Source organism: Netta rufina (genome assembly GCF_964035555.1).
Source record: "Netta rufina genome assembly, chromosome: 6".
NCBI classification, from domain to species: domain Eukaryota; kingdom Metazoa; phylum Chordata; class Aves; order Anseriformes; family Anatidae; genus Netta; species Netta rufina.
Genome location: NC_140129.1, coordinates 8,858,296 through 8,883,273, shown reverse-complemented (window position 1 = coordinate 8,883,273; position 24,978 = coordinate 8,858,296). Strand labels below are relative to the sequence as shown.

General features: G+C 46.3%; 1 protein-coding gene across 2 annotated transcripts in view; it reads left to right on the top strand.

Moving 5' to 3' along the window:
* Nucleotides 1–695: 695 nt before the first annotated feature.
* Nucleotides 696–24,978, top strand: part of IKZF2 (IKAROS family zinc finger 2) — a gene marked incomplete at its 3' end in the record, with an annotated part of 106,440 nt that continues 82,157 nt past the window's right edge. Inside the window, exons 1-3 of one of the 2 annotated variants that reach the window (XM_084288924.1) lie at nucleotides 696–824; nucleotides 3,430–3,478; nucleotides 4,205–4,309. In XM_084288924.1, coding sequence (XP_084145050.1) covers nucleotides 3,445–3,478; nucleotides 4,205–4,309 — 139 coding nt within the window. In that variant the 5' untranslated portion in view covers nucleotides 696–824; nucleotides 3,430–3,444. Of the gene's footprint in view, nucleotides 825–3,429; nucleotides 3,479–4,201; nucleotides 4,310–24,978 lie in introns of those variants that run through there. The other variant, XM_084288923.1, reaches the window with a different exon arrangement.

Genomic DNA, 24,978 nt, shown 5'->3' with positions numbered 1-24,978 from the left:
CCGTGGTGACTTGATGAAGGCAGTGGGGTGCCTCTGGTGACACGATGAAGGCAGTGGGCTGCCTGTGCCCTAAGTGTTCACCACCACACCTCCGCCTGGGCCCTCCATGAGGCCCGGCATGTCCCTTGTGTCCTCAGTGGGGGCATGAGGTAGTGTCTTTGGGGTGGCTGCTGGGGGAAACGCTTTATTTCTGACTGAAAACCGCTTGGAAACGCATTTATTTCAGCAGGGCTCTGAAGGGAAACACTTGAAAGAGGGTTAAAGCCAGAAGTGCTGAATCATGACTCCGACGACAACCCACCCACCCCTCCCTCACGACGACGGCTGAGGAGAGGGAAGGGAAAGGGGGGGGGGGGGGGGCGCGCCCCGCTTGCCGCCGCGCTGCCCTGAGGGGGCGGCGCGCGTGCGCGTGTGCGCGCCTCCGCGGCTCCTCGTCCCCTAATCGATTGCCGAGCGCGCTGAGCGGCCATGCCGGCGCGGGCACGCGCGTGGGTCCCCCCCCTCCCCGCCTTTCCCTCACCCTCTCCCCTCACGCTGCGCGCCCCCGGCCGGGCTGCGTGTGAGCGTGTCAGGGCGCGTGTGAGGCAGGGGAAGGGGGGGGGGGGGAGCGCGGCGGCGGTGGCGGCCGGCGGCGGATCGGTTTCTCGGGGTTTGACCAGGCGGTCCCGGGCTAACCCCCGGCTCGCTCGCCGAAGATGGAGGCGGCAGCGCCCGGCGGATCGCCCCTAGCTACGGCGCCGCTGCCTCAGTTTCCATAGCCGGCCGCCGTGCCCCGCACAAACACCCGCACACACACACAAGGGGGATGGAAGGGACTCGCTGAGGTAAAGCCGCGCCTGCCTTCTCCTCCTCCTCCTCCTCCTCCTCCTCCATTCCTCTTTTTTTTTTTTTTTCTTGCCCCCCTTTCCACCTCCCCCCCCCCCCTCCTCCTCCCCCTGCCCAGGGGGTCCCCCAAGTGCCGGTCGCTGAGGGGGCGACTTGTTGCTGTGTGTGTGTGTGTGTGTGTCCCCGAAAATAAAGAAATACGACGGTAAAGCAGAGGAGCGGTGGCCGTTCCCCGGCCACAACTGCCATTTCCCTCCGCCACCTGCCTTGAGGAGCCCTCTGGGGAGGGGGGGGCGATGAATAAAATCCCCCCGGCAGGACTTGGGTTACTTTGACAGGTCGTGCTGAGGGCTGCCAGAGGCAGGGATGAGGACCTGTGGTGGATTTTTTTTTTTTTTTTTTTTTTTTGGTGCTTTTATTTTATTTATATATTTTTTTAAACGCTCCGGGGAAGTTGGCCTGGGCTCGCAGGGCGGGGTGCGGGCGCTGAGGCGCTGAACCCCCCCACCCAAAAAGAAAAATAATAAATAAATCCCAAACCCCTCAAACCTTCCCCAAAGCCTCCCCGGGTCCCCCCCTCGCCTCCCGTTGCCGTGCCGATCGGGAAGGAACCGGTGGATCAAGTTTTTCTCTCTCCCTCCTGGTTAATCGCATTGCTGTAGCACCGGCTGACCTCCCTCCCTCTCCCCTCCCTCCCTCCCTCTCTCCCCTTCCCTCCCTCTCCCCTTCCTTCCCTCCCTCTCCCTTTTTGTTCTTCATCTTCCCTCAAACTATGTGCCATTCCTGAGCGCCCGTCCCCGCCGCCTCACCCCGGGCTGCCCGGCTCCGCATGCCCCACCTGTAAGTGCCGGGGGCGGCTTTCTCTTCCTCCCCCCCCCCAACCTTTTCCTTATTTTTTTAAACTTTCCCCATCTCGCTGTGTCCTCAGCACACCCAAAAACTCTCTCTCCGTCTCTTCCCCCTCTCCCCTCCCCTTCATTCGTCGTGCAAAGGAGAGCTTAGCAGCCGGGATTTGCCATCGCAGCCTAAAAATGGTGACCGAACTTTTTTTCCCTCTCCCCCCCCCCCTCCCCTTCTCCTCCTCCTCCTCCTCCCCCTCGCTTGGAGAAATAAAAAATAAAAGCCAAACCGTGTTTTAATTTTGGTTACGGATGTTTCTGTGTTTCTTTTTTGCCTTCCTTTCTCTTCCTCCTCCCTTCCTCCCATTTCTTTCCTTCCACTTCATTGGCTGGGATGATCTTTCCCTGTTGCTTCTGATGTTTCTTTCTTTTTCTCAGTGTGTGCCTGCCTACCTGGACTAGGGGGAAGATAAGGTAATTTTGAAGGGCTTTGAGGAAGCGGCTTACCTGTTTTGGAAACTTTTTGGAGATTTTTTTTTTTTTTTTTTAAGTCGTGTGAAAAATCAGTAACTGAAGAGAGTTTGGTAGCAGCCGGGCAGGTTGAAATTTAAGTGTTATGTGCTGAATGCCTTGGGAATTTGATCTGCTTTATACCAAGGAAGAACAGAGAGAAAAGTATTTATTTATTGGGGGAGAGGCGGGGGGGGGGGGGTCGGGGAGGGAGGAAAGCGGGTTAAGGGAGGGGGAGGGAAGTGGTTTTGGAGACAAGAAGTGAAGCTGCCTGTTTTCCAGTAAGTAATGGAGAAATTCCAGGAGCCAGGGCTAAATATACTTGGCGATCAATACAGAAATGGCTCATTGTGAATAATTTAGCTGCCTGGTGCAGTGAGAGTTTTGAAACTAAAGGCAAAAAAGAGGCCATGGAGGGAGAGAGGAAATAAAATTCTCCTCTGGTCATGTCAGTTTCTTAACTTTTCCACTTAAAAGAACATAGTTATGATTATTGATCTCTCTCTCTCTCTCTCTTTCTTTCTTTTTCTCAATATATATCAAATGATAGCTAGGGGGTGTCATTCTATACAGTTACTTGGGTTTCTGGAAAGTAATAGCTTGTTCTGTGTCAGCAAAGTGCTTCCAGAAACTTTAAGATTGCTTCATGCCAAAAAATGCATGGTCTGGGAGCATCCAGTGTGACGTTCAGCCCCGTGCTGGGGCAGATCAGTAAGGTTAGAAGGAGCAGGTGCGTGTACAGGTGTGTGTGGTGGTGTGAGACAAAGGCTCGTGAGGACCCTCTTGAGGGGGCATGGGCACAGAAGGCTTTATTTCGTTCAGAACAGGATGGAGTCTCCCGGAGTACGTGTGAAAAGAGCAATTGTTAAGAGTAGCAATCTCCTCCAAGTCTGTGCTGGCTGTGAGAGCTGATAATTGATAAAGAATTGCAATCCTGTCTTGGACAAAACAAGTGGAAAGTCTGGGGAGGGAGAATTCAAATCAGGTAAAAAGGCGAGTGGGGGACAGCTCTTGGTCAGACCAAGAAGATCCCAGCACAGGCTGCCCAGGGGACAGCTGGATTTCTCTGCTCAGATAATTTGCAGGAAGAGTTCAGCGATTCGCAGACGAGCACATGCACTACACTTGTGTGTTTCTCTAGGCAATGGTTGCAACAGCAGTAAAATGGGTAACTACTTAGGGCTTTAAGTAAGTTTAATCATTTAATGGTTGATACTGACAGGCGTCTTTGAGGGTGTACTTTTCTGCCTTGCAGCACTGCACTTTGACTATGGAAGCAGAGGCTGCTGATGGATATATAACATGTAAGTAGTCATTTTATTTGATTATTCTGAATTACTTTCCTTTTCCCACTATCTTTTTGTCATGCAGACACCTGAAACTTTAGCTTGCTTCTGTATGGGCTTTGCTTTGAGATGCCGCTGAATTAATGGCATTTAAACATAAACTTGGTGTATGGCTGAGAAATGTGTGGGTATGGGCTCATGGGTGAGTACCTCGCAATTTAAATATTTGCTGAGGATGAATGAACTTTACAAAAGAGAGAGAGAGAGCTCATTTTCAAAAATCCACATTGCAGCCAGAAACTTTTAATGCCTTTCACTGTGCATTTCTCCTGTTTTCTGTGTCAGGGCAAAGCGTCTTTCTGAGTGCGTTGTTTAACTGTCAGTTAGCTGGAGCCTCTGAAGGGAAAGTCTGTCCTGTAAAGTAATATTTCAGCCCGTTCCTGCCCCGTCCTGATTCTCAGTGTTTGCAAACAGAGAAGCAATCCTCGCTTCTGTTGAGATGAAGCAGCTGGGGCAGGATTTTTCATAAGAGACTGGTGACAGTAGGTTTGAGGGGGGTTCTTAAAATCAGTCAGTCAAATATTTACTTGTGGCCACTGAGAACCCAGTTCGCACAGGCTTTGGAAGGCTCCCCTCGCAGAGGGAGGACGGGCAGGGGCGCAGCGAGGCATAGCTCTTAATCAGGGGGTCTCTTTGCGGGACAGCGGGATGGAAACTCATGGGTGACTTGTTTTGTGAAAGCAGGTGACAATGAGCTTTCACCCGAAAGGGAGCACTCCAACATGGCTATTGACCTCACCTCCAGTACACCCAATGGGCAGCATACCTCACCAAGTCACATGGCAAGCAGTAAGTCTCTTTTAAACGTGTTTCTCTTGAGCAGCGTGTTTGGGTTAGTCCGGGTCCTCGGCTTGCTTTCTGTGTCTTAACCGCCGCTCTAGGCTTTGCTAATAAAAGAAGAGGACGGGGTAGATTATTTTTTTTTCTTGTTCATGCTGGTGTCTCATCTAAACATGAACGGGATTACTAGTCTGAGCTATCCCAAGGTGGCATTTGAGAGCTGGTCCTTACCTGTTCCAGGTAGGAAAACGCTAGGCTTGACGTGTGCTGGCTTTGTTTCATCAGGGTTTGAAATCCAAATGCAAATTGTTGCTGTTATTATTTTTTACTATTTACCGTGCTTCCAGAAACAGCTTGAAGTAGTTTTATTTGAAAACAAACACGCTCTGTTTACAAAAAGGCTTTACTCTGGCAAAAGTATAAAGTTAAAATGTCTGGGTTTGACGGCAGGTTGTGTTTTACTGTTCTATATAGAAGCTTCAGCATCCTATTCATTACCGTAGCTTTGCCTTGGCGAGTCCAGGGATGGCTGGGATAATTGGAAATTTATGGCACTCAGTAGCTGACTCGCTAACAAACTGAGAGGATTTTGTTTTAGAGTGTCGAGGAAGAAACAGAAAATGCGAAGAGATTTAGGAGCCTTCTGTGAGTGTCAAGTGCTCGTAATACTTTCATAATTATTTTTCATGCTGTAGTACTGAGGCAAATAAATGTAGTTTATATATGTTTCGTAAACTAGCCTCCTTTCTTTTTGTGTTTGCTTGTTTTACTTCTGGTTACAATTTTGCACTGAGATACTTACCTTAGAGTATCCCAGTACTTGTATTCAAAAATAATGTGGTGTGCTTTGCTTACAGTATACTTTCAGAAGGTTCCTCTCTATAGCATGTGATACTGATTTTCTTTCTAGTCTGTGTGCTATAGATACGTATTTATCTTTTTAAACTGCCTGTATAATACCCCATCAAAGCATGCAAAAGAAAGAGAGCGCACTTAGAGTTGCTTGCTTTAAAATACAGTGCATTGCCTTCAAAGTCTTTCTTACTGAGAAAAAGATGTTCCTTTCCTTTAAGAATTTCTTTTTTCCTCCTGCAAATTATGAGTAAAACGCAGTTTTTATGAGCCTTTAAAACTGAGGGTTATAATGAAGACCTACCAATTATATACATGTTGCTAGAGAATATGATTGCTAATACTCTGGACTGAACTTTATATGACAAGCTATCATAATTCAGCATCTTTAGACAATTCCAATCCTGCTGCACTGGGATTCTGATATATTTTATTATGTTGTAAAAGTTTTACTACTCACTTTCTTCATTTTCTTTGTTTCCTTTTTATTAATGGGAAGGCTTCATTGGAAGGGAGAAAAAAAAAGCTCCCTGTTTTAAATCTTCTTTATAATCTAGACTAAAAACCAGAGTCAAATTAGGGAATAAAAAGATCTAGGATGAAGTCATGCAAAAATACTCTAATGCATTCAATATTTTCATGTTGATTGTGTTAACGTTTTCAATGATTTTTAAGCATCGTTACTTCATGCAACACACATGCGTTTACAGCCTTGGTGAATATCTTTTTTTTTAATGTGTCTTGTGGTATCTCGCAGGTGTCTCAATTGCCTTCATCGCTGCTGCTTTTTGTTAAGTACATGCTGCTGTTGGAAAATGATGGGCTCTGCCTGGGGTTCTTAAGCCATGCAAAACAAGAGCATCTTAAATTTGTTGTCACTTAGCTGTTCTTTGCAGGCATGGGAATGTTTTGGGGAGAGGCAGTTTCTGTGTTAAACATGGAAGGTATCGATTAGAGGTTGTTGGCTTTTGTGGCAGCTGTTAAGGTGGTTCACTTAAGGGTTTGGGGCAAATCTTGAATCTAGCATGCACAGACTAACTCACCAGGCTGTGCTTCAGGAAACCTTTTTAGAGAGAGGAGAGTGAGGAGGAAAGGCAATTTGTAAAACTAAGTATGACTTCAGTTACTGCTACAGGAACGAGCCGTCATCCATCCTGCTGTGGTGCTGCAAGGAGGCCCATGAAGCAGCGATGGGACGTGCGGGGAGGAAATGGCTGTGCTCTATGCAGTGCCCCTTAATTTCTAGCGCAGCCACTGCCCTGCTGTCAGCCTCCCATTCTTGGCAAGCCCAGGGCACACCGGCCAACTGTGTAGGGTTTGCTGCTGGAGGAGGTGGTACGAAGATCGGGCCTCAAAGGCTTTGCTCCCGGTTCTGTTGCCAGCTGTCCCCAGAAGGTGGACGGCCCTGTCTCGCCGAGCGTTCGGGATATGCACCTGCAGGGCAGAGCTCGGAGCTCTGACCTTTGTTCTCGCGTTCCATTGACTCGCTTTGAACCACAGCTCTTAATTTAGCTTTAATTTGTGTCTGCCTCAAACAGAGACAAAACCATAAGAAGCAAATTTCTTGGATCTGTACCGAAACAATTGAGCAGTGCTCTCCCAGCAACAGTAAAATTATGTGCTAGGTAAAGAGTTTTCTATGCTCATTAGCCCCTGGCAATTCCATGTTAGTAGGAGTTCTGGCTGGGCTACTGATGTTTTCAGGTTCTATTCCAAAAGGTTTCGGGTTAAATATTTTGGCTCGCTGTGGAGAGTTGTCTGCTGCATCCTTTAACCTATTATCATTTTCAAGTATCTAGACTGCATGTATAGGTTATGGATGGGGCCGACACTCAATTTTCCTTGTGAATGAGGTGATCCTGAAAGATAAATCACAGCAAATCGCCTGTCATAGCTAACTAATGATCTTACATATACCTTACGGTATGCATCTGCCTTTAGCAGAACGTTGTATGCATGTTGGCAGATGCTCTGTTCTAAAATACTTTATTGTAGTTTTATGTAAGCAAAGATTTAAAATATGTGTAAATAGTCAAACTGAATAGGTTGATGGATCATCTCGCTTTCTTGTATAGCAAAAGACAAATTAGTGCTATACCTGCTGATTACAGATGATGTATTCACATAGCCCCGAATCTGGAAGTCAAGATTTTCTTCGGACCTTGTGTAGGAATACTCCCTTCAAAGGGTGATGCGAGGAGCTGGGTGCCAAAGGGCTGCTCAACTAACTCTATGTTGGGTGCTGAGGAGCTCTCTGGGTGCCCTTAAGCTGCCCTCTGGACCCCACAAAGCCCGAGGGAGTCAGGCTTGTTGCTTCTGCTTGGTGTTGAACTGAGCTGCAAGCCATCAGGAACCTCAGAGTAGGAACTGGTATGCTAATTTAAAGGCTGATGGGGGGGGTCTCTAAAAAAAGAGGCTTTTATCAGGAGGTGGCTGGAAATCGTTTATTTAATAGCACACGAAGTTCTTACTAGTTATTACTTTTTCCCCCCTGTAGGTTAAAATGGGCTTAGAGGGTCCCCTGTAGAAGTCTCAAGGCTCTGTTGTTGGATACTTCACTTGGTGACCGCTTGTGTAGGGCAAAGGCTGTTCCTCGTAAGACCACTTGCTTGGTATGCTATGGAAAGTAACAGCAGCTAGTTGTATCTGACAGTCAGGGACTGAGGAAATTTCCTCTTAAACTAGAGACTTTACAGTGGGCGTCCTAGATAACTTTCTTATCTCTGCTTTCATAGACAATAGGAGCCCTTAAACAAAATGGAGGCAGAACAATCATAAATATCAAACCCAACATCTGATGGTTGGAACTGATTAAAATTGTGGTACGCTTTCAAGATGTGTTTATAATAGCTTAGAAGCGTTACTAAGTTATGAGGTATAATTTATTAAGAAAATAGCGTTGTTGGCTGACTCAGTTTCTGAACGTAACGAGGCGATTCCATTTTCTGCGTTGTGGGGAATGATCGCGCTATCTGACAAGAGCGCGGATGGGACAGCCATGTTAAGCGTGAGTGGTTCCTCTATCAGTATTCACGGCCAGAATCTGTTGTAGGGAGCTCAGGCAAGGTCTCATGATGAAGCAGCAAGTGCTGGATTCCCAGCAGTCAGGGTGGACTGTGGTGGACTCTCAGTTGCTTTTTATTTTTTTTTTTGTAGCTTCAAAACCCCACGTCTTTCTTGACTACTTTCGGTTTTCCACTGTGAACTGTCATACAAGCCCTGTTTTGTCACACTTGTGTTGCCCCGAGCAAAATATTTTATGTGGCATCGCTGTATCAGCACCACATCTGTATTGATAAAGAAACACAACTACAGAGTCCGCCTTTTGGGATGAAACCGGGTAAAATTAGAGATCGCTTTATGCCTCAGCTACGCGGCAAGCAAGCCTTGCCATCGCCAGCACTACTGCCCAGGCAAGTGAGGCTGGACCTCGCGCTGGGATTCCTTTTGGCTCAAGTGTTTTTTCAGTGCGTGAGGTGGCTGAGCCTCTGCAGGAGGATTTTCCTTGGGGCTGGTGGCTGGGGTGTCGGGGCCGGGCTGCAGGGGGAGGAATCGAGTTGGTGCTTTGAGGCAGTCATTCCCCTGACACAGGCACCGCTGCGTGAAGGATTCTGGCAGCCCGACTGTCGCGCTCTCAAGTGGGGATTCGGGTCTCCAGTTCTTCCAAATACATGCAAAGTGTGAAACGCTGCATATGGTGCTAAAAACTCGGGCTGGATTACCTCATGGTGCTGAGGAATCTCTTTCCTCGGAGGCCTTTTTAAGGAGCAGGGTAGGCAACATCTGCTGGTCTGGGCTGTCAGTGCAGGAGGTGGGCTTCTGACTCTCTCGACGCATCCTCCAGACCTTTGTGTCTGCCTTGCCAACGTTGGTGGGGTGACGTTCAGAGAGGTCAGCTGGGGAATTCCACAGTGGTGCCTAAATTCAGATGTACCTGTGACTTCTCAGGTTGAAGGGTGGCAAAGACATGCTACGCCAAGGCAAGCTTAGACATGAGAAGAGCTCGATAAAAGTGCAGCAGGGAATGGGAAGAAGTGAGCTACGTTGACACTTAGAGGAGCATTGACTTTGCTTCAGTCTTGTAACCCCAGACTCCCTGAGAATTGCTTAGGGGAATAATATTTATGAAAGCTTTAGCCAATTACCTTTCTTGAAGTTTAATGGGAGGGGGATAAAGTGAGGATGGGGCTTTAAATATTTGTCCTCATATAAGAAACTGAAGCTCTCCAAAGTTGCGTTGAACCCATTTAAATTAAAAAAAGAAAAGAAAAAGTACCAGGAAATGAAACGTTTGCTGGGATGCTGTTTGGGCTGTAGTTTCATTCACATCAGCTTCGATCCTTCACAGGGGTATGGTTAAAATCTTGACATAGTTTCTGTGCTACAAGCCCTGCGTGTAGGCAAACACCAAGGAGCTGCTGAAACTTCTGTGTATTTCTCGTCTCTTTTGTCAGTGCGTCTCTGGCATTCCCGACGGGATCAGATACTTGGCTGTAAAAACATTCCTCCCTCTCGGTGAGTGTTATAATGAGGGTGGAGTGAACTGATCAGTTAATCTCATTAAATAGGTTTTTATTCATTCTGATGGAACTCTCTTGAGAGGTCATCTGCCAGGGCTTTGTTGCAGCACACACCTTTCTGAGGGAGCTTCTGTTATTCTCTGGGACTGTCAGGTTCGGTTAACTTTCCTCGGTACACACCCTGTTACAACACTCGCTCCTCTGGGTAGCTTCGTAGTCAGCATGTTTTCAATATCTGCTTCTGGAATTTCAGTTCCTTTTCAGACATGCCAACGAAAAGAGCAGTCCTCTTCCTTGAAGCACGGCGCTTCGACAGCGGCTGGGTGACTTGATACCCGCTACGGAGCGCTCCGTCCCTCCCATCCCCAAATCTGGGGGAAGGTGCCGCTCCTGTTGAAATCAGTGGGTATTTTCTCTTAGGGAAATTGGATCAAGGCCTCTTTTCCCATTCCTGCGGGCTGTTGGCACTGTCTCCTTCACGAGCTAAATGCTGTTTGCTGGGCTAGGCTTTTCAGGTGGCAATGCAGCTGCCTGCGTAGTCCTTACACGTCGCTGAGGGTGAGCAGAGCTTGTCCTCCTACTGCAGAGAGGGAGTTTGGAAGGAGTGGTGTTTATCCAGGCGGGAATGATGTACCCCTCCTCTTCATTTTCCTCGGTGAATTGTGGCGAAGGGAACTTCTTGCAGGGGGGCTGCTTTGAGGCAGCTCCGGGGAAGACTTGAGAGCGCGCAGCACGCCTGTAGGGACGAGGCCAGTCGCCAGCCTGTGGTGCTGAGCCTGTGCAACGGCGTGTTGTCCCTCGCCCAGAGCCGTGCCGTGCTGGCAGCCGGCTGCTCAGCCCAAGGGAGGGGAGCACAGCCAGGGCTGTCAGCGAGGAGCAGCGAGGCTTGGCGGGCACGGCTCAGGGCTAGGGGATGGGGGGCCTGGTTTTTCTCCCAACTCTTGTCATCACAGGGGACTCCTCTCGTGTTCTTGTGTCTCCTTTTTCCTGAATTGCAGAGGCCATATATCGCTCAGGGTGGAGGTTTGGAGGGCACCCGTTAGACCTCATCAGAAGCAGGAATTCTGTTACAGTATCTCCTTTGAGGTGTTGATTTAAGTTTCATTTCTACAGCCTCACAATTAGGCACAGATAGCTGTACCTCAGTACCCGTGGAGCTTATTTCCTGTCCCACACAGGAGTAACTGTGGTAGTCCTAAAGCCCCCTGTTCCAGTCTGCGTCCATGGCAGCAGCCACAGCATTTTACCTCTTCTCATCCAGCTCAGCCTGACCAGGTCTGTGCGTGGACAGACCCCAATTACACTGCCCGGCAAAACGTGCCCTTGATCCGGAGCCAGCTCCACATTACCGGCCTCTGCTGGCACCGCCGTGTCAGCCTGTGGCTTCGGAGAGCTGCAAATCCCCCAGAGGCAGAGCGGTGCTGGCAGGAGCTCCTGCTGCGAGCACGGCCCCGGCTGGCAGGGTCACCTGCGAGCGGTGTTACAGGTGGTACGCTGGAGCCTGTCGTAAAGCAGGAGACGCCGTTCCTGGAAAAGCACGGGGCTGATTCATCCCCCTCGTCTGCGTGCAGATCAGGCAGCTAAACTTCTGTGAACTAGAACCTCCTGGTTTTTAACTGGGTTTTGTTTTCTCCATACCTCTTCTTTTAGGCTCTGTACTCCAGTTTTGGGGTTTATGTTCCATTACTTCTCTGACTCCCCCGCTGTGGCCAAGCAGCGCACCACCTGTGTGCATTGCATTTGCTCTTTTAGCTCACAATTGCTCTGTCCTCTGCACATCCGGAGAGGTCCCAGAGCTCTTGGTGCCCCTGTGGTGCATGTGGGGACACCTCCTGGTGAAACTGAAGTTGCTGGGCAGATCCCCTTGTGCCCTAGGAACAGGATATTCATTATCTGGAGGCGATTGGAGGTCAGTCCTAGGGCCCCACAGCTCCAGGTGTGGAGCCGGTGAAATTCAGCATCCCCCAGCTGGTGGTGAACAGAAGACAGTGGAGTTGAAGTGCATCACCTCCCCAAATGGGTAGGAATCCCTGTCCTCAGCAGGCTGCGGGTTTTGCACGAGGCATGGGCAGAGAAGCGTGATGCTCTACAGACCGTGGCTTCGGGTTACCTGGAGAAGCTGGAAAAAGACCTTTTTGTGTTTGTTTTTGTTATTTTTGTTATTGTTTTGTAGGTTTTTTTTTTTTTTTTTGGTCCCCCTCTTTCTACTTAAGCATTGGTACCACCTGTCCTGGCCACAAGTGTAGCCACTACACTTGTGAGAAGGGAAAACTTGACATCTCTTCCCTCAGTGTTGCTGGGCTGGAGACAGCACTCTGAGGACTCAGCTCTGCTGTCCAAACTGCAGCTTTGTGCAGACCCGGCTGCACCTTGGTGCTGCTGGTGTCACCCTTTGTCCTGCGGGCAGATCTGAAGCAGTTCCCAAAGAAGGTAGGGCGCAGTGAAGCACAGCAGATCATCACCCTATCTTCCTGTCCCGTCTATCACCTTTTTCTAATGAGGTTTCTTCCCACGTGAGACAGCAAGACAAGTCTGTATTTCATTGCTAGCTATGGAAGCTCTGTGGAGGGCTCACCGTAGAGGTGATACATCTGCACTTAAAGCACAAACATGACAAAACCTGAGTCTCTGAGGAGGAATATTTTAATTTTGTTTTTTATCCCCTTTGTTCTCTTCCCCTTGAACAACAACAACAAATGTTATCCTGAAGATATCTGTGCTCTGACCTTCATCAGTAGGATGGATCCTTCCTGGTTCATTGTTGGCCATGTTTCTGTTGCGTTCCCTCAACTTCTGAAAAGCCCTAATTGCATCAGAAGTTGTTGCCCTGTTTTTTCTCAAGGTATGTCTGTTCCCTCAGTCCGTGAAAGTTATGGGGGTGAGCAGCACAGCAAGCTGCCTGGAGAAGCCTCTGATATGCCCAAATCCATACTAATTTTTCCTGTAATTACTTTTAGGTGTGGTGTGTGTGCGTGCAGTGAGAATTCACACCTACTGTCTCCTAGTTCCTAACTCAGCCTCCAGACATTTTGTGATTACCTCTGCAAGCAACGGTGCTCTCTTAAGTAACAGTCCAGCGGTAAAACACAAACTGAGAGAATTTTTTGTAACAGTATCTGGGCATCCTTTAAAACCCAGCAGCGTGAATTCAACACCCCCTTCTGTCCAAAGAGCAGCGAGTGCGGTGGTGTGAATTCCCTTCTTTTGAAACTGAAAGAGGTTGCTTCTTTCTGTATGAAAACAGCAAGTGTTTTTACACAGAAGAGGCACGAAGTCTATTCATCTGAGGAAGAGTAGCTGTTCTCTTGAAGTCATGGATGATTTAAAAAGTTTCCAGGAAAGAGTTGCAGTAGAGTCAAGACCTTACTCAGGTTAGCAAACAAGTTGTGTGACAAAGGGAGAAGGATCAGGCAAAAGCAGGCAACTGGGTTTGGTTTTGGTGCTTGGTGGTGGTTTGTTTTTATAATCTCTTAAACTTACATCATGGTTTCTTAAGAAATTGACATCCTGCAGTGTGTGTTTTGCTTTGTCCAGGTAATGAGTTGAGAAGGGGAGCATATCTTAATAGCAGTTTTGCAAACCTCTTCTAATTGTCTTTTCCTAGGTTTGGTGTTGTATTTCATGTGCAATATTGTGGTGAGGGGCCTCTCTCTCCGGAGAGTCTGCGATCATCTGGCACGTGTGCTGCGTTTCTCTGAGTGCAGAAATATTTTGGAATACACCTTTGTGCCTTATATTCACACTGTGCCTTAACCCTCAATGCCTTTCAGATGCAGACGTGTTCTAGACACAGCATGTAATAGTTCCATGGTTGTGTCTCCTCAAATTGGGTCATCGTTACCAGGTGTTTTGACCTTGAACCAGCACAGGTGGCTCCTGGGTGAGACGAGTGCATCTCCATACAGCTGCAGTGGAACAAGCTGTGGTATCAGCTTTACTTGAAACACCCTGCTTGAAAATTTCCTCTCGCCTAAATACACAGGCCTCTCTCTCCAGCAGTGTTAGGTATTATCCTTTGGATAATCTATTCTTTTAGAGTTTAAGGTAATATCTCCTCATTATATCATGCCTTTTCAACGATAAATCTTGCAGAGCTTCACAAAGGGTGCCAGTTTAAGAGATACAAATGGGCGAACAAAATTATAGGCTGAAGAGGTGGAGATAAATTAGAGAAATTAGTGTTAGTATGAATTCAGCTCCTATAGGTGGGAGGCAGACAGCTTCATCATTCGTGTGTGTGACTTTAAAATGGCAGATTATAGGTAGCTCTGGGGTTCAGGAGAAGGATGTGCTAGCTGCCTATCGAAGGGTCAAGTACTTGAGAAATTAGTGTATTCCTGTGCCCTCTGAAATTTGTATTCTATCAGCTGCAGGATGTCTGTATTTCTCCAAAATTCCCACATGCTCATATATGTATCCCAGGCCAGAGCACTCTCAGGGTGTAAATGCTGTCACCAGTCAGCTGCCCATAAATAACACCAGGTAGAGGAGCTGGCAGGCAGCTGGCGAAAACGATCTGAAATGTGTCCAGCCCTGGTTTGTGACAAGCCTGTGCATGTGTGATGTGTGTGAATCCACAGTAAAAGCGCTTTTAGAGAGTCTCGGTCAAATACAATAGAGATGTACGGGCTTGAAAAACATTACAATCATGCAAGCCTTATGAAATTAGGAAGCCAGAAAGAGAGGAGAGATGTGAATTCTGCCTCCGCTGAAGGAAAAGCTATTAAGCACCACCCTTTTCTAATGTCAAAGGATCTGCATGGGAAAAAGTTGCTGGAAGCCAGTCTCTGCGAAGGCTGCTGCTTGCAGAACCTACTTCTGGTGAGATGTTTGTGCAAAATCACCTCGCTGGTGGGACTGTGAGACCAGACATGAGTCAGCCCATCAGCACGTAACGTGGTTTCAGGTTGCCGTCTTGCTGCTCTTGGGTTAAAGTCCTGGAAAAAAAAGTATTTGCTTTTTTTTTTTTTTTTTCTTTTTGCCTCGCACTTTTAAAGCGTTTCACTTATTTAATGTCATTAGTGCTATTGTTATTTAAATTTAGCTTGTGACTGGTAACCATTAAATATTTATGAAGAGATCGATAGTAGTGAGATTTTTGCTGTAGTAAATATATATATCACATCTGTATTCAAAACCAAAGCGAACTGCAGTGCATTCCAGGAAATAATCCATAACGATGCTCTGTGGAGCACTTGCTCATCGTCACGTCGAGACGCTTTAGCTGTGTCCCAAAAGCAACCCCTTCTGCAGCAGAACCCTCTTCTGGGCCTACCCAGTGCCTTGGGAAAGGAGTGAAAATAACATTTTCATTGAGGAACGTGAACGAGAGCTGCCATATCCCAGGTTCTTTCGTGATTATATGCAGGGAGATCCCTGACTTCTATGCCGTGTCTGCTCCGCAAGGCTTCAGCGATGGGCTGCCGTGTGCTAGGGTGCCTGCTCCGCTTTGCTGATGTTGATCCTTCTCTTCTGCTCTGCTTCCTGAAGTTCTCGACTGTTGCTTGGTTCTCTTTACTATGGCATCCGAATGCCCTTACGAAATCAGTGGTGTAAGAGATTCCCTCCTCATACACCAAGGAATTTCTGACTGGTTTCCTGTGGTGGGGTCAGAACTCAGATTTGGGTGGAGGAAGGCTGGGCTTGCCAGCAGGAAAGTGTTTTCGAGGACATGCGGTCTGACTTCAGGCTCTCCTACTCACCTCCGGAGGGTTCTTGCAAAACTTCCCACCTGCCGGCCCGTAAGGTCTGCCTTATTGCAGGGGAAGCCTGGACAAATTGAGAAAGTGCAGCACAAAACTTCATCTGTAAATCAAAAATTGAAAATCTTTTTTTGAACCAATGCATGGTTAAACATCGAGGACTTCAAGTGGCCTCAGAGGCAGACTAGGGTTCCTTGGGGAGAAAGGTATGAGAGGTACAGGACTCATGGGGAAGGCAAGTAGCCCAGTTCTTCTCCAGCCTGGGCATCTGTGAGACCTCCTCGTGCAGCGACAAGGGGAGTAAGTCTCAGTAGGTCAGCGAGGGGATGACCTGAATCAGTCGTCCTGGGCAGGTGTTTTGGAAGGGAGAAAGCTTTCGTGGGAGCTGGTGATGAAATGTCAATTTCTAATTACGACGGTAGTTTATAATAATAATTCTAATTATATACATAAATAGTTTAATCTAATGTAATGTGGTAACATTTGCTGAGCTTTGGCTGCTTTCAGATAGTGAAAATATGCTGGTGGTTGTTGGCTAGGGTTCAGAAGCGTTTTTCAGAATTTCATGCACTATGTGAACAACAAAATTTCGTGTGGATTAAGCAATTATTAATTCTCCCCTATTATCCTTCAGATAAAACTACAACTAACTCATTAACCCAAATTAAATGTAAATAAAGCTGATCTGTTGTTGAGGAGGCTAATTAGAACAGTAATTGTGTAATGATGATGCATTTTAATTTCAAAACGCAGCTTTGAAAGCTACCCCTTTTGGCAGCGACAGAGCAAGGTGTAAAGCAGGATGCTCGTTGCTGCCGTTGTCCTATTAATTAATACATCCATGGTTCCCCGTGCTTTCAGCCCTGCTTCTGTGCCCTGTAAAGCACTCAGAAATGTCCTAATTCTGCTGACAATAATGCTGGTGGTTCAGCCGTGCTGGGACTTGGATGGGAGGACGGCGCGGTGTGGCAGGGCTGGCGCTGCGTGTGCCTGGGTTACTGCTGTAGCAGCGCATCCCCGAGCGCGGGGAATAGGGGCCGTGCTTTGGGATTTGCTGCGGGCTTGCCATGGAGATGCATCTGGAGTTTCAGGCCAACAAAACTGAATTGTGAGTCATGTTTTAAAACGAGTGAGTAATTTTCCATGCAGTTTCATTACGGTATCTTTTGCCCCAAGGATTATTTGCCATAGGTTAACTTCCAGCAGTTTTTTCACTGTTGTACGTAACCTGGAATTTTAATAAGAAAGGGATTGTTTAAAGCGGTGCTTTTATCCTGAATTGCCCGTTCCTAACGGTAAAATTAGCATCAGTAGTAATCAGCAGTTGTACCTGCTAGCCTGCACACACAATTTGTTGGATTTTTTCATTTGTTCAAATGTATTAAATACTATTTTGAGTTGCTTTTTAGCATATAATGTGTTTTATTTTAACTATCATTTGAATCACTAAAGAAATAGACGTTGGATACAGAGTACATGATTTACCTTTTCTTTTTGCTCTAATCTCTACTGATTTTTTTTTTTATTTCTTTGAGTGCTTTAGAGTACCTTCAGTTCTGAAGGACTGATTTAATCTTAAATGTTCCCAATAATCAAATTTGAGGAAGTAAAAACACATTTTCCCTATTTTCTTTTTAACTTTTCCTATGTAATTTTTTTCCTGTGCTTCCTGGTTCACGGGGGGGGAAAAATCCTACGAGCATGTTTTAGTTGCATCACTAATATTAGAACTGAGTAATCGGGTGGCTTTGGCAGCAGTCTCGTTTATAAATTGTTGGTGAGCAGATGGCTCACCAAGTTGGCATGCCAACTCCAAACTTTCACAATCATGAGTCAAGTTTTAAATTGCAAGATTGCCTTACATGCCATGAGATTTTTTTTGTTTGTTTTAATAAATGTGATTTTCAGTGTATCTTCTCGTCTCTGAGCTGTTTTCCACTGAGGCATGGCTATTCAGCAACCTCTAGGGCTGGGAATGCCTTTTTCTTTTTTTTCCCTAATTTAGATAATTTTTATAGTCACTTGGTGCTAAGAAAAAGCAGTACCTAGCGGTCATTGAAGTGAGACTTGGCAATCCTGGTTCATGTCAGACAGATCAACTGCTATGATCATTGATAATTTTAGCAATTCCTGGTTTGTAGGAACAGTAACTCGCTAGAAATTCACTGTTGGTATCTGTAATCCTCAATATGCAAATCTGTGCCAATTTGTTTGTTTCCCGAGCGCCCGGCTTAAGTCGTTAGGCGGCACAGAGTACAAATCTTATGTTTGGAAATGCAAGAGTGAATATTGTCTGCAGGCAAAAAAGTAGCAATAAGAAAGGAGAGCCTGAGTGCTCAGCTGGTCCCACTACGAGCACGGCACAGTTCCAGAAGGGTCAGATCTTGATCCACTTGAGAATTTGGGCAAATATTAATGGCAGGATTTAAAAACAAACAAACAGCAAAAAAGCATTCCCTCAACTACGATTACCACGGTATATGTGGGTTATACTGCAGTGTGGGACCTGCTACAGAATGGTAATTAGAAGTTATTTCCAAATGATTCCCCACAAAGTGTGTTGTTGTAAATGCTAAACAACTGTGTTTCATCCGTAATCATGTAATTGGTGTGTGCAGCTAATTAGTGCGTGTGCAGTTTAGGCCCAGATTTTTTGGAAATGTCTCCTGTTCTGGTCCTGATTTAGCAAAGCCCTTAAACAGCTGATTAACTCCCATTGGCTTTAATAGGACTTAAGCACATTCTTAATCAGGGCCACTGTGTCAAATCATGTCTCTCAGTGACAATGAGAACAACCTGCCGGAGCTGGAGGGAAAATATCTCTAGGTCCTCCTTAAATGCAGATTAATATTTCTCGTGAAGCATTTTACTTCGGAATCTGAAGCTGTGTAGATCGCTTTTTGTTAAAAGCAAATGCTTATTGTCACAATCTAATTGTATGTATAAAGTTTAAAGATTTTAACTAGCTTGGCAGGAGGCTGTTTACATCAAATCTGCTCAATACACCTTTGAGATGGAGAAGAAGAAAATATGCATCTGAGAGTGCCTCACTGGAATATAAATGTCAGCGCTGATAGATATCTGTGATAGAAAATTTGTGTGGGAGTAATAATTTAGTAATAAAATAGGTCAAATTAATTCTTATGCTGAAGGGGATACCTTACAATAACCATTTTGTAATTTTATGTTTGACAGTTTGCTCTGCATTATGTGGATAGGTGGAGCTGAGATAATGTAATCCATTTCCAATTGTAAACAAGATTGCTTTAAGAGCTGCTGTAGTAAGATGCATGTTGGCTGACTTTAAGCTGAAAGGTAATTGCCTCTGAATATTAATGTGCATGTGGGGATTTTGTTTTTAATTCTGGGATTTCATCTTTGCCCTATAGCAGCTCTGAAGAGGCCCTTGTTTTCCCAAACCCCACTTTGCTGCTAATTGAAGCTGATGGCAAGTGTTGCGCTTTGGGCCCTTTGCTTTTATTTTATGTGGCCTGTGCACCTTGGAGAATGCTGCTTTCTGTGACTTTTTTTTGTTTGTTTGCTTACCACTTTTTCAGAACATGATGTGTGTTGGAGATGTTCTTGCTTTCCTGTGGTGGCTGTGTCTGGGTCCAGGGTGAGGGGAGGCTATGAGAAAGGTGAAGAAGTTGCTGCAATTGAATTGTAGCCTTTCAGGTAAATGGGACTTAAGGTGACAATCCTGTGCCATGTAGCTGGAGGGCTTCCTCAGGACTAACTGAGGACCTGATCCCAAGCTCATGGTTAGAGGTTCTCCATCCGTTTCCACCCGCTTTGGAGCAGACCCATACCATGGAGGCAAGTTGTAGGTAGTGACAAGCTTACTCTGGGGGAAACCTCAACTGGCTATGTTTGTATGTGACATTTTTAGGCACAGAAGGGAACAGGCAGATTACAATCAGGTCCTACCTTGTCTTTCCATTTCACTTCTGCCATTTGGCTTCCCCGGGCGTTACCCCTGCTTGCAGCGAGGCTCGGCACTGGGTGCAGCGGGCCTGGTGCTGCACAGGGTGTAACTGGGGTGAACGGTGGTCAAACAGCATGGCAGGCACTTGAAAATAAGCTGATGTGTGCCAGGGTTTAACCTGATTTAATGGCACCAGACTTGAGGGCTGTCACTTAGTACTTTGAGCAATTCATCTAAGACAGTTTGAAGATGTTATGGCTGCCACATGGCCTGTATGCACTTCTAGCAGAGATGACTCTCCTTAAGGCTTGCATTTAAGGTAAATGCAAGGTAAAATGCCTTGCTCTCTGGCAGGCTGGCTGGTTTGGTTGTTATTAAATAAAGAAACAGAAATGGGGTATTTTTAGCTCGAATCAATCAGTGTCCTGCGTGGTCTCGCAGGGACAAGGTGATGTCTGAGCAGGGCTGGGAGCTCCTGGTGCTGATGTTTCTGCAGAGGGAAAGGTGGCTGGATGGAGCTCAGAGATCTCAGCTCGGAGATGTCCCTGTGGGGCAGGGAGGTGCTGAATTGGCTGCTCTGCTCCTCTGCCCACTGGTGAGGGGTGGTTGCCCCTCGCAGAGATGGGGCCAGCAGCAGGTCAGCACTGGTTTCACAGCCAGCCCTTCACAGATCACCATCAGCCCGGGGGCCACAGGTGGGCTATAACCTCGTGTGATGTCTCTGGTTAAAGAGGGGGCGGGAGGTAGGTGATATTCAAAGTGGGATCTTGATTATTTTTTTTTGTTTGTTTTAGAACCATTTATGAATTTCTGTAGTGCCCGTTTCCAGTGGTTTGTTCTGTCCCCTCTTGAAGTCGATGGGAGTCCTTTTGATAATTCAGTAGTTTTTGCAGTGATGCTGCTTGTAGCAAAGCTGTTCCACGGGTGCCTTCCCTAAAAAATAAATAAAAAAGCTACAGAAACATTTGACTGCAGGCTGGCAAGCAGAAAAAGTGAGTGTGTGTGGGTTTGTGAATGTATGTTGCCCATTAAGGAGTCTCATTCTGTGCTGTGGCTGCTTCATTACTATGGTAAAAATAACATAAAAGGATTCTAATAACTAATTAACTTGTTCATTAATGGATCAAGCACTGTCTTAAGGGCGGCCGTTTAAAAGAGTCCGTTTAATGAAAGTTGACTGGAGGCGTGTCCCGTGGCTATGACAAACTTTGTTTTATAGTGGCATGTATTTTTCAGTAGCTCCTGACTGTGCTGTAATGTGGTTGGAGCGGGAGAAACAGAAAACTGGCCATTTCCCGGCAGATAGCGATAAGTTTCTACTCAGTCAGAAGGCTCTGTACCCCGTGATAGGTTTATAATTATTATCCTAAGATTGATGTTTTTGGGGGGAGTGTAAATTTGTGCAGCAGTAATCCATTAAGAAATCAATAATCATTCCGTCCTGAAATGCAGCTTCTGTACGGCGTTATAAATGCGCACCAAAGGTTTGAAACTCGGCTTGTCTGCCCTTCGCCGCCCCCTCCTCTTCCTGAACTCCAAGCTCGATGTCCTTTGCCGTGTTGGAAAAGCAATTACACGGTGGGACCCTTCTTTCCCACTGGAAGACCCGGGGATAAGAGTGGCATCAGCCTGTAAGATTTGTAGCGTGACCTCTCCTTTACCGCAGCACCCATTTGATCTTGGGAAATTCCCCGGTTTCTGCCCCGGTTTCATCCCTGCGAGGTGGGGATGATGAAGATTCAGGTGGTGCTCCTCTGTAGAGGACTCTGGAGAGGAAACGTTATGTAAGTGCAAAGCCGTGGTGTGTGCACACTTCCTTTTCCTCGCTCCCCCTCCTCACTCAGTCTCCGTTTAACATTACATGGGTCGGACCATCCGAGGCCACCGCGTCCTGCAGGGCTTCCCTTTTTGCTCCGAGTTGCACCCGGTTGGGCAAACGCGTTTTAAAAACGCTGTTGTAAGTTATCCTCTGATCTCGAGAGCTGGAAACCCGCTTAATCTCAGAGTACAGGTGCTTGTAGCTGATAAATAATAGACTCCGTAAGGGACGCTGGGAGCGGTGTTTTTGCCTCGCCATGGAAGGCTGGGCTGTACAGCACGAGGCGCTGAGCTGGTCCAGTTTTGATCTTGCAGAGGAAATTGTGGATGGGGCAAGGAGATGCAATTACACCAGTAAGAAGGCACTTACCTACTGACTTCGGCAGACCTTAGCTAAGAGCTACAAAGCATCGGAGTACTTTAATATTAAATTTCCTTGTCCTTTGTTTTCAACCTTTCTCTACTTTTTGTTAGAACAAGTTGAAAAATCAATTTTAATGGAAAACGCCTCCATTTTTCTTTTGAGTTTAAATTACGATTATTTTTAGCCAGCTCAACTGTTGTTGCAAACAGGAACATTCATTAACGATAAGCTTTGTGTCTTACATCCATGGTGTTTGTTGTCCAGCTCTAATTTCCCCGTCTGCTTTCTCATCTACCCCAGCAAAAGCCCTGTGTGAGGGGAGGATGTGATAACTTGGTACCTGCTTTTTATTCTGACACCATCATCATCTAGCGCGTGATGTTCACCAGCCTTTTCAGCTTTCAGAGGGAGATCAAGACCAAAGTGTTCATCACCTTTCCTTTGGAGATAAGAGTCTCAGGTTGTGGCTAGAGGCTGGCACGTGCGAAGTGTGAGGTTTGGCCTTAGATCTGACTCATGGCTACCTTGGCTGAGCAGAGCAAGCCACAGGAATACCTACGTGGGGAGAATTTTCTGTGTATTTCAGCGTTCGCAGGCTTGTGTCCTAGATGAGAGATGTGTGGAGGAGCTGCTGGTGAGAGAAACTGGACGTTTAGAGGCTTCGGCTTTTTGTCTGTTGAATTACTTTTTTTTTTTTTTTTTTTCTTGTTTAAGGCCACGAACCCTGCTCTGGGCTACTTTCCCATCAACCGAGAATACTTCTTCATTTCTGCAAAGCTCTCCCTGATGCTCAGCTGCTGGTGGCATATGCGTTTAGCAAGGGCTGGCACTTTGCTGTGGGTTTTGACTCCTCTTAGTTCAATACCTCTTCTCCATTGGCCCACGTACCGATCAATGTCTTTTATATATCAACACGGTTCGTACTATTGAAAATTGCCTTATGTATTTATTTTTCTCCCCCTCCGGTCAATTGGTGATGCAGAAGCAGCAGCTGATTGACAGCTGATTTTTCTGCAATGATTTGCTCCAGTGCTCATGCAAATGACGTGCGGCTTTTCAGCGAAATAGGAAGACTTTATCACATCTTTTTGGGTTTTACCCATGACCATTTTTTTCCAGTGGTTGCAGAATGGTGAGTGCTAAAAGCCCAATATCGGCTCACAGGATGCTGAGTTTAACAGATACGGCTTTATTGGCGCTCAGCTGCATTTGTCTTTACTTCACAAGTCTCTATTTAGAATTACCTGCAAGTGTTTATTTTCCAGTGTGGTTTTCTGAGACAAACCTCTTCTGCTTCTTTTGTTGTTGCTATTTTTTGAACTACTAACAACTCACTACCATCTATGTGACTGCTATGACTGTGTGTGTCCACCTGTAGCCTGAATGGCAGCTCACAGAAATTGGTGAAAGTCGTTCTTTGGAACAAATTCTCCAAAGAGAAACATTTAACCAAGTGAACAATTAAGAGATGTTGTCTCAATCAATAAGTTAGAGTTAATTGGCTGTGTACAAAGCATTTCTAAGCCATTCCCCTGAAGATTATGCATATTAGGTTTAGAGTGCCTTTCTAGTGGACTGTTAAGCTACTTTCAAAGGCCAGTTTTCAAAAACAATTATTTTTCTTAATGATTATTGAAATAAAAAAATTAATTCAATTTTCCTCAATTTCCTAAAACGTTCTGCATTTCAGCTATGGATCTCACAAACTGAATTTAAGACTGTTTAATAGCAGCTTTGCTTTTTTTTTTTTTTTTTTTTTCTTTTGTTGTGTGCCCCTAGGATTATTCCATGCTCCGGTGGCTGCAAACTGCTGCTCTGGAGGACAGTCCCCAGCCACTCTCAGCCCGTGGGCAGCAAGAGGACTGCAGACTTAGCATATTCAGTGCCGTGTCACCTCATTTTTCAATTTCTCTTGCTGTGGGCATTATCAAAACCTCCCAAGTGCAACACATTGACCACAGACTGGGGGTGAGGACCAGTGGTCCTACACTGCTAATTGAACGTTAAGCTTCTGTGCGTGGTTTAACAAACCACACTGGAATGAAGAGACAAAGAAGCCCCAACTCTCACGCTAGTGTGAGCAGGCAATGGTTCAGAAAGGGCCTTTCACCCAGAGGTCTCAAAGGCATTGATGGTGAAAGGGCAGTAGCCTTGGTGCTTTCAGCAAAGAGAGGTGGGAACCGAGCTCTTTGGGCAAAAGCCCTTGGTTTTGGGATGCCTTACCAGGGGTGTTGTAGGCTTCCTGAGATGGCATGGGTTGCTACAAGGTCTGAAAATGGGTCAGGAACACATCAGCCTGGACACAGCTCCTGAAGAGTTGGTCCAAAGTGGCTCGGTCAGTGACATGCCACATGAGTCAGTGCCAGAGCCACAAATAGAAGCTGAAATGCCTGTCTGCCAGCCAGGAGCTGGCTTCACCAGACCAGCATTTCTTGTCCCGTGGGCTGCACACACGTGTTAAGTATGTTTCACAGAGCTTCCTCCACTTTTTTTTTTTCCAAATGTCACCTCTAAAAGTCAAGGTAAATTGTAAGAAAGAAAAAAAAAAAATCTGTAACATAAAATCAATAGAATTAAGTAGTTCAAAGCAAAATACTTTTTCTTCCTTAAATGCTAGTCCTGGAAATTGTTCTTCCAGTTCTTTCCCACCACAGGACTCGTAAGGCAGAGGAGGGTAGGAGCTCCACACCAGATGAGCAGTGCTGTTCGGATGGAGGCATCGTAACCAATCTTATTCAGGCTAATTCTCGCCAGCTCAGTTGGGAAGAGGAGGGGGGAGTAAATCATTGAGTAGGTATATCTTCCATTCAGCAGGAGCTGCACATGATGGGATTATTAGTATTTCTAAACTAAAGCCCCTGACAGATCCTTGGATGCTTAAAGCTGTTGTGATGCTTTACCAGATGGTTCAGAAACTCAGGCTGGAATATCTCATTGGCTGGTGCTGAACAATGACATTTCAAACCCACACGTTCATTTGGATTTTAATTTTCAGGAGGATTAAAGCTTTTTGGGATATGGGCTGTCTCTTTCCATATATATGCTCAGCACCTTATGTAGTTGAGATGCTTTTGCAGTGCCTTTGTAATTCGTCGACAGCCGTGTTGCTTAGGAAGGAGCAGTTTGGACAGTCGCATGACACTAACTGGGTACCTGGTCCAGCAAAACGTGGACGGGGTAAGCCTGCGAGTTGTTGGCTCGTCTGATGCGTTTGGTGTGACTCCTGCAGCTGCTTCGTCTTGTATCGGCTAACGGCAAACAGGTGACTGTGCTACGACATGGCATTTTGGTGCTGTATCCCTCTGTTCCTTTCACTTCTCAAAGCTTGTCTTTGAAGCCCCAGTCCTGCAAATGCTGACACATTTGCCTAACTCGGTACAAGTGGGGTGTCAATGTTTCTTCCTGCAAGGAGCTGAGCTCTTCAGTCCTGACTCTGAGGGAGAAGATCAAAGGCAGTGGGCTGGTTTTAACTCCCTTTCAGTCTCAAAGCATTTTTT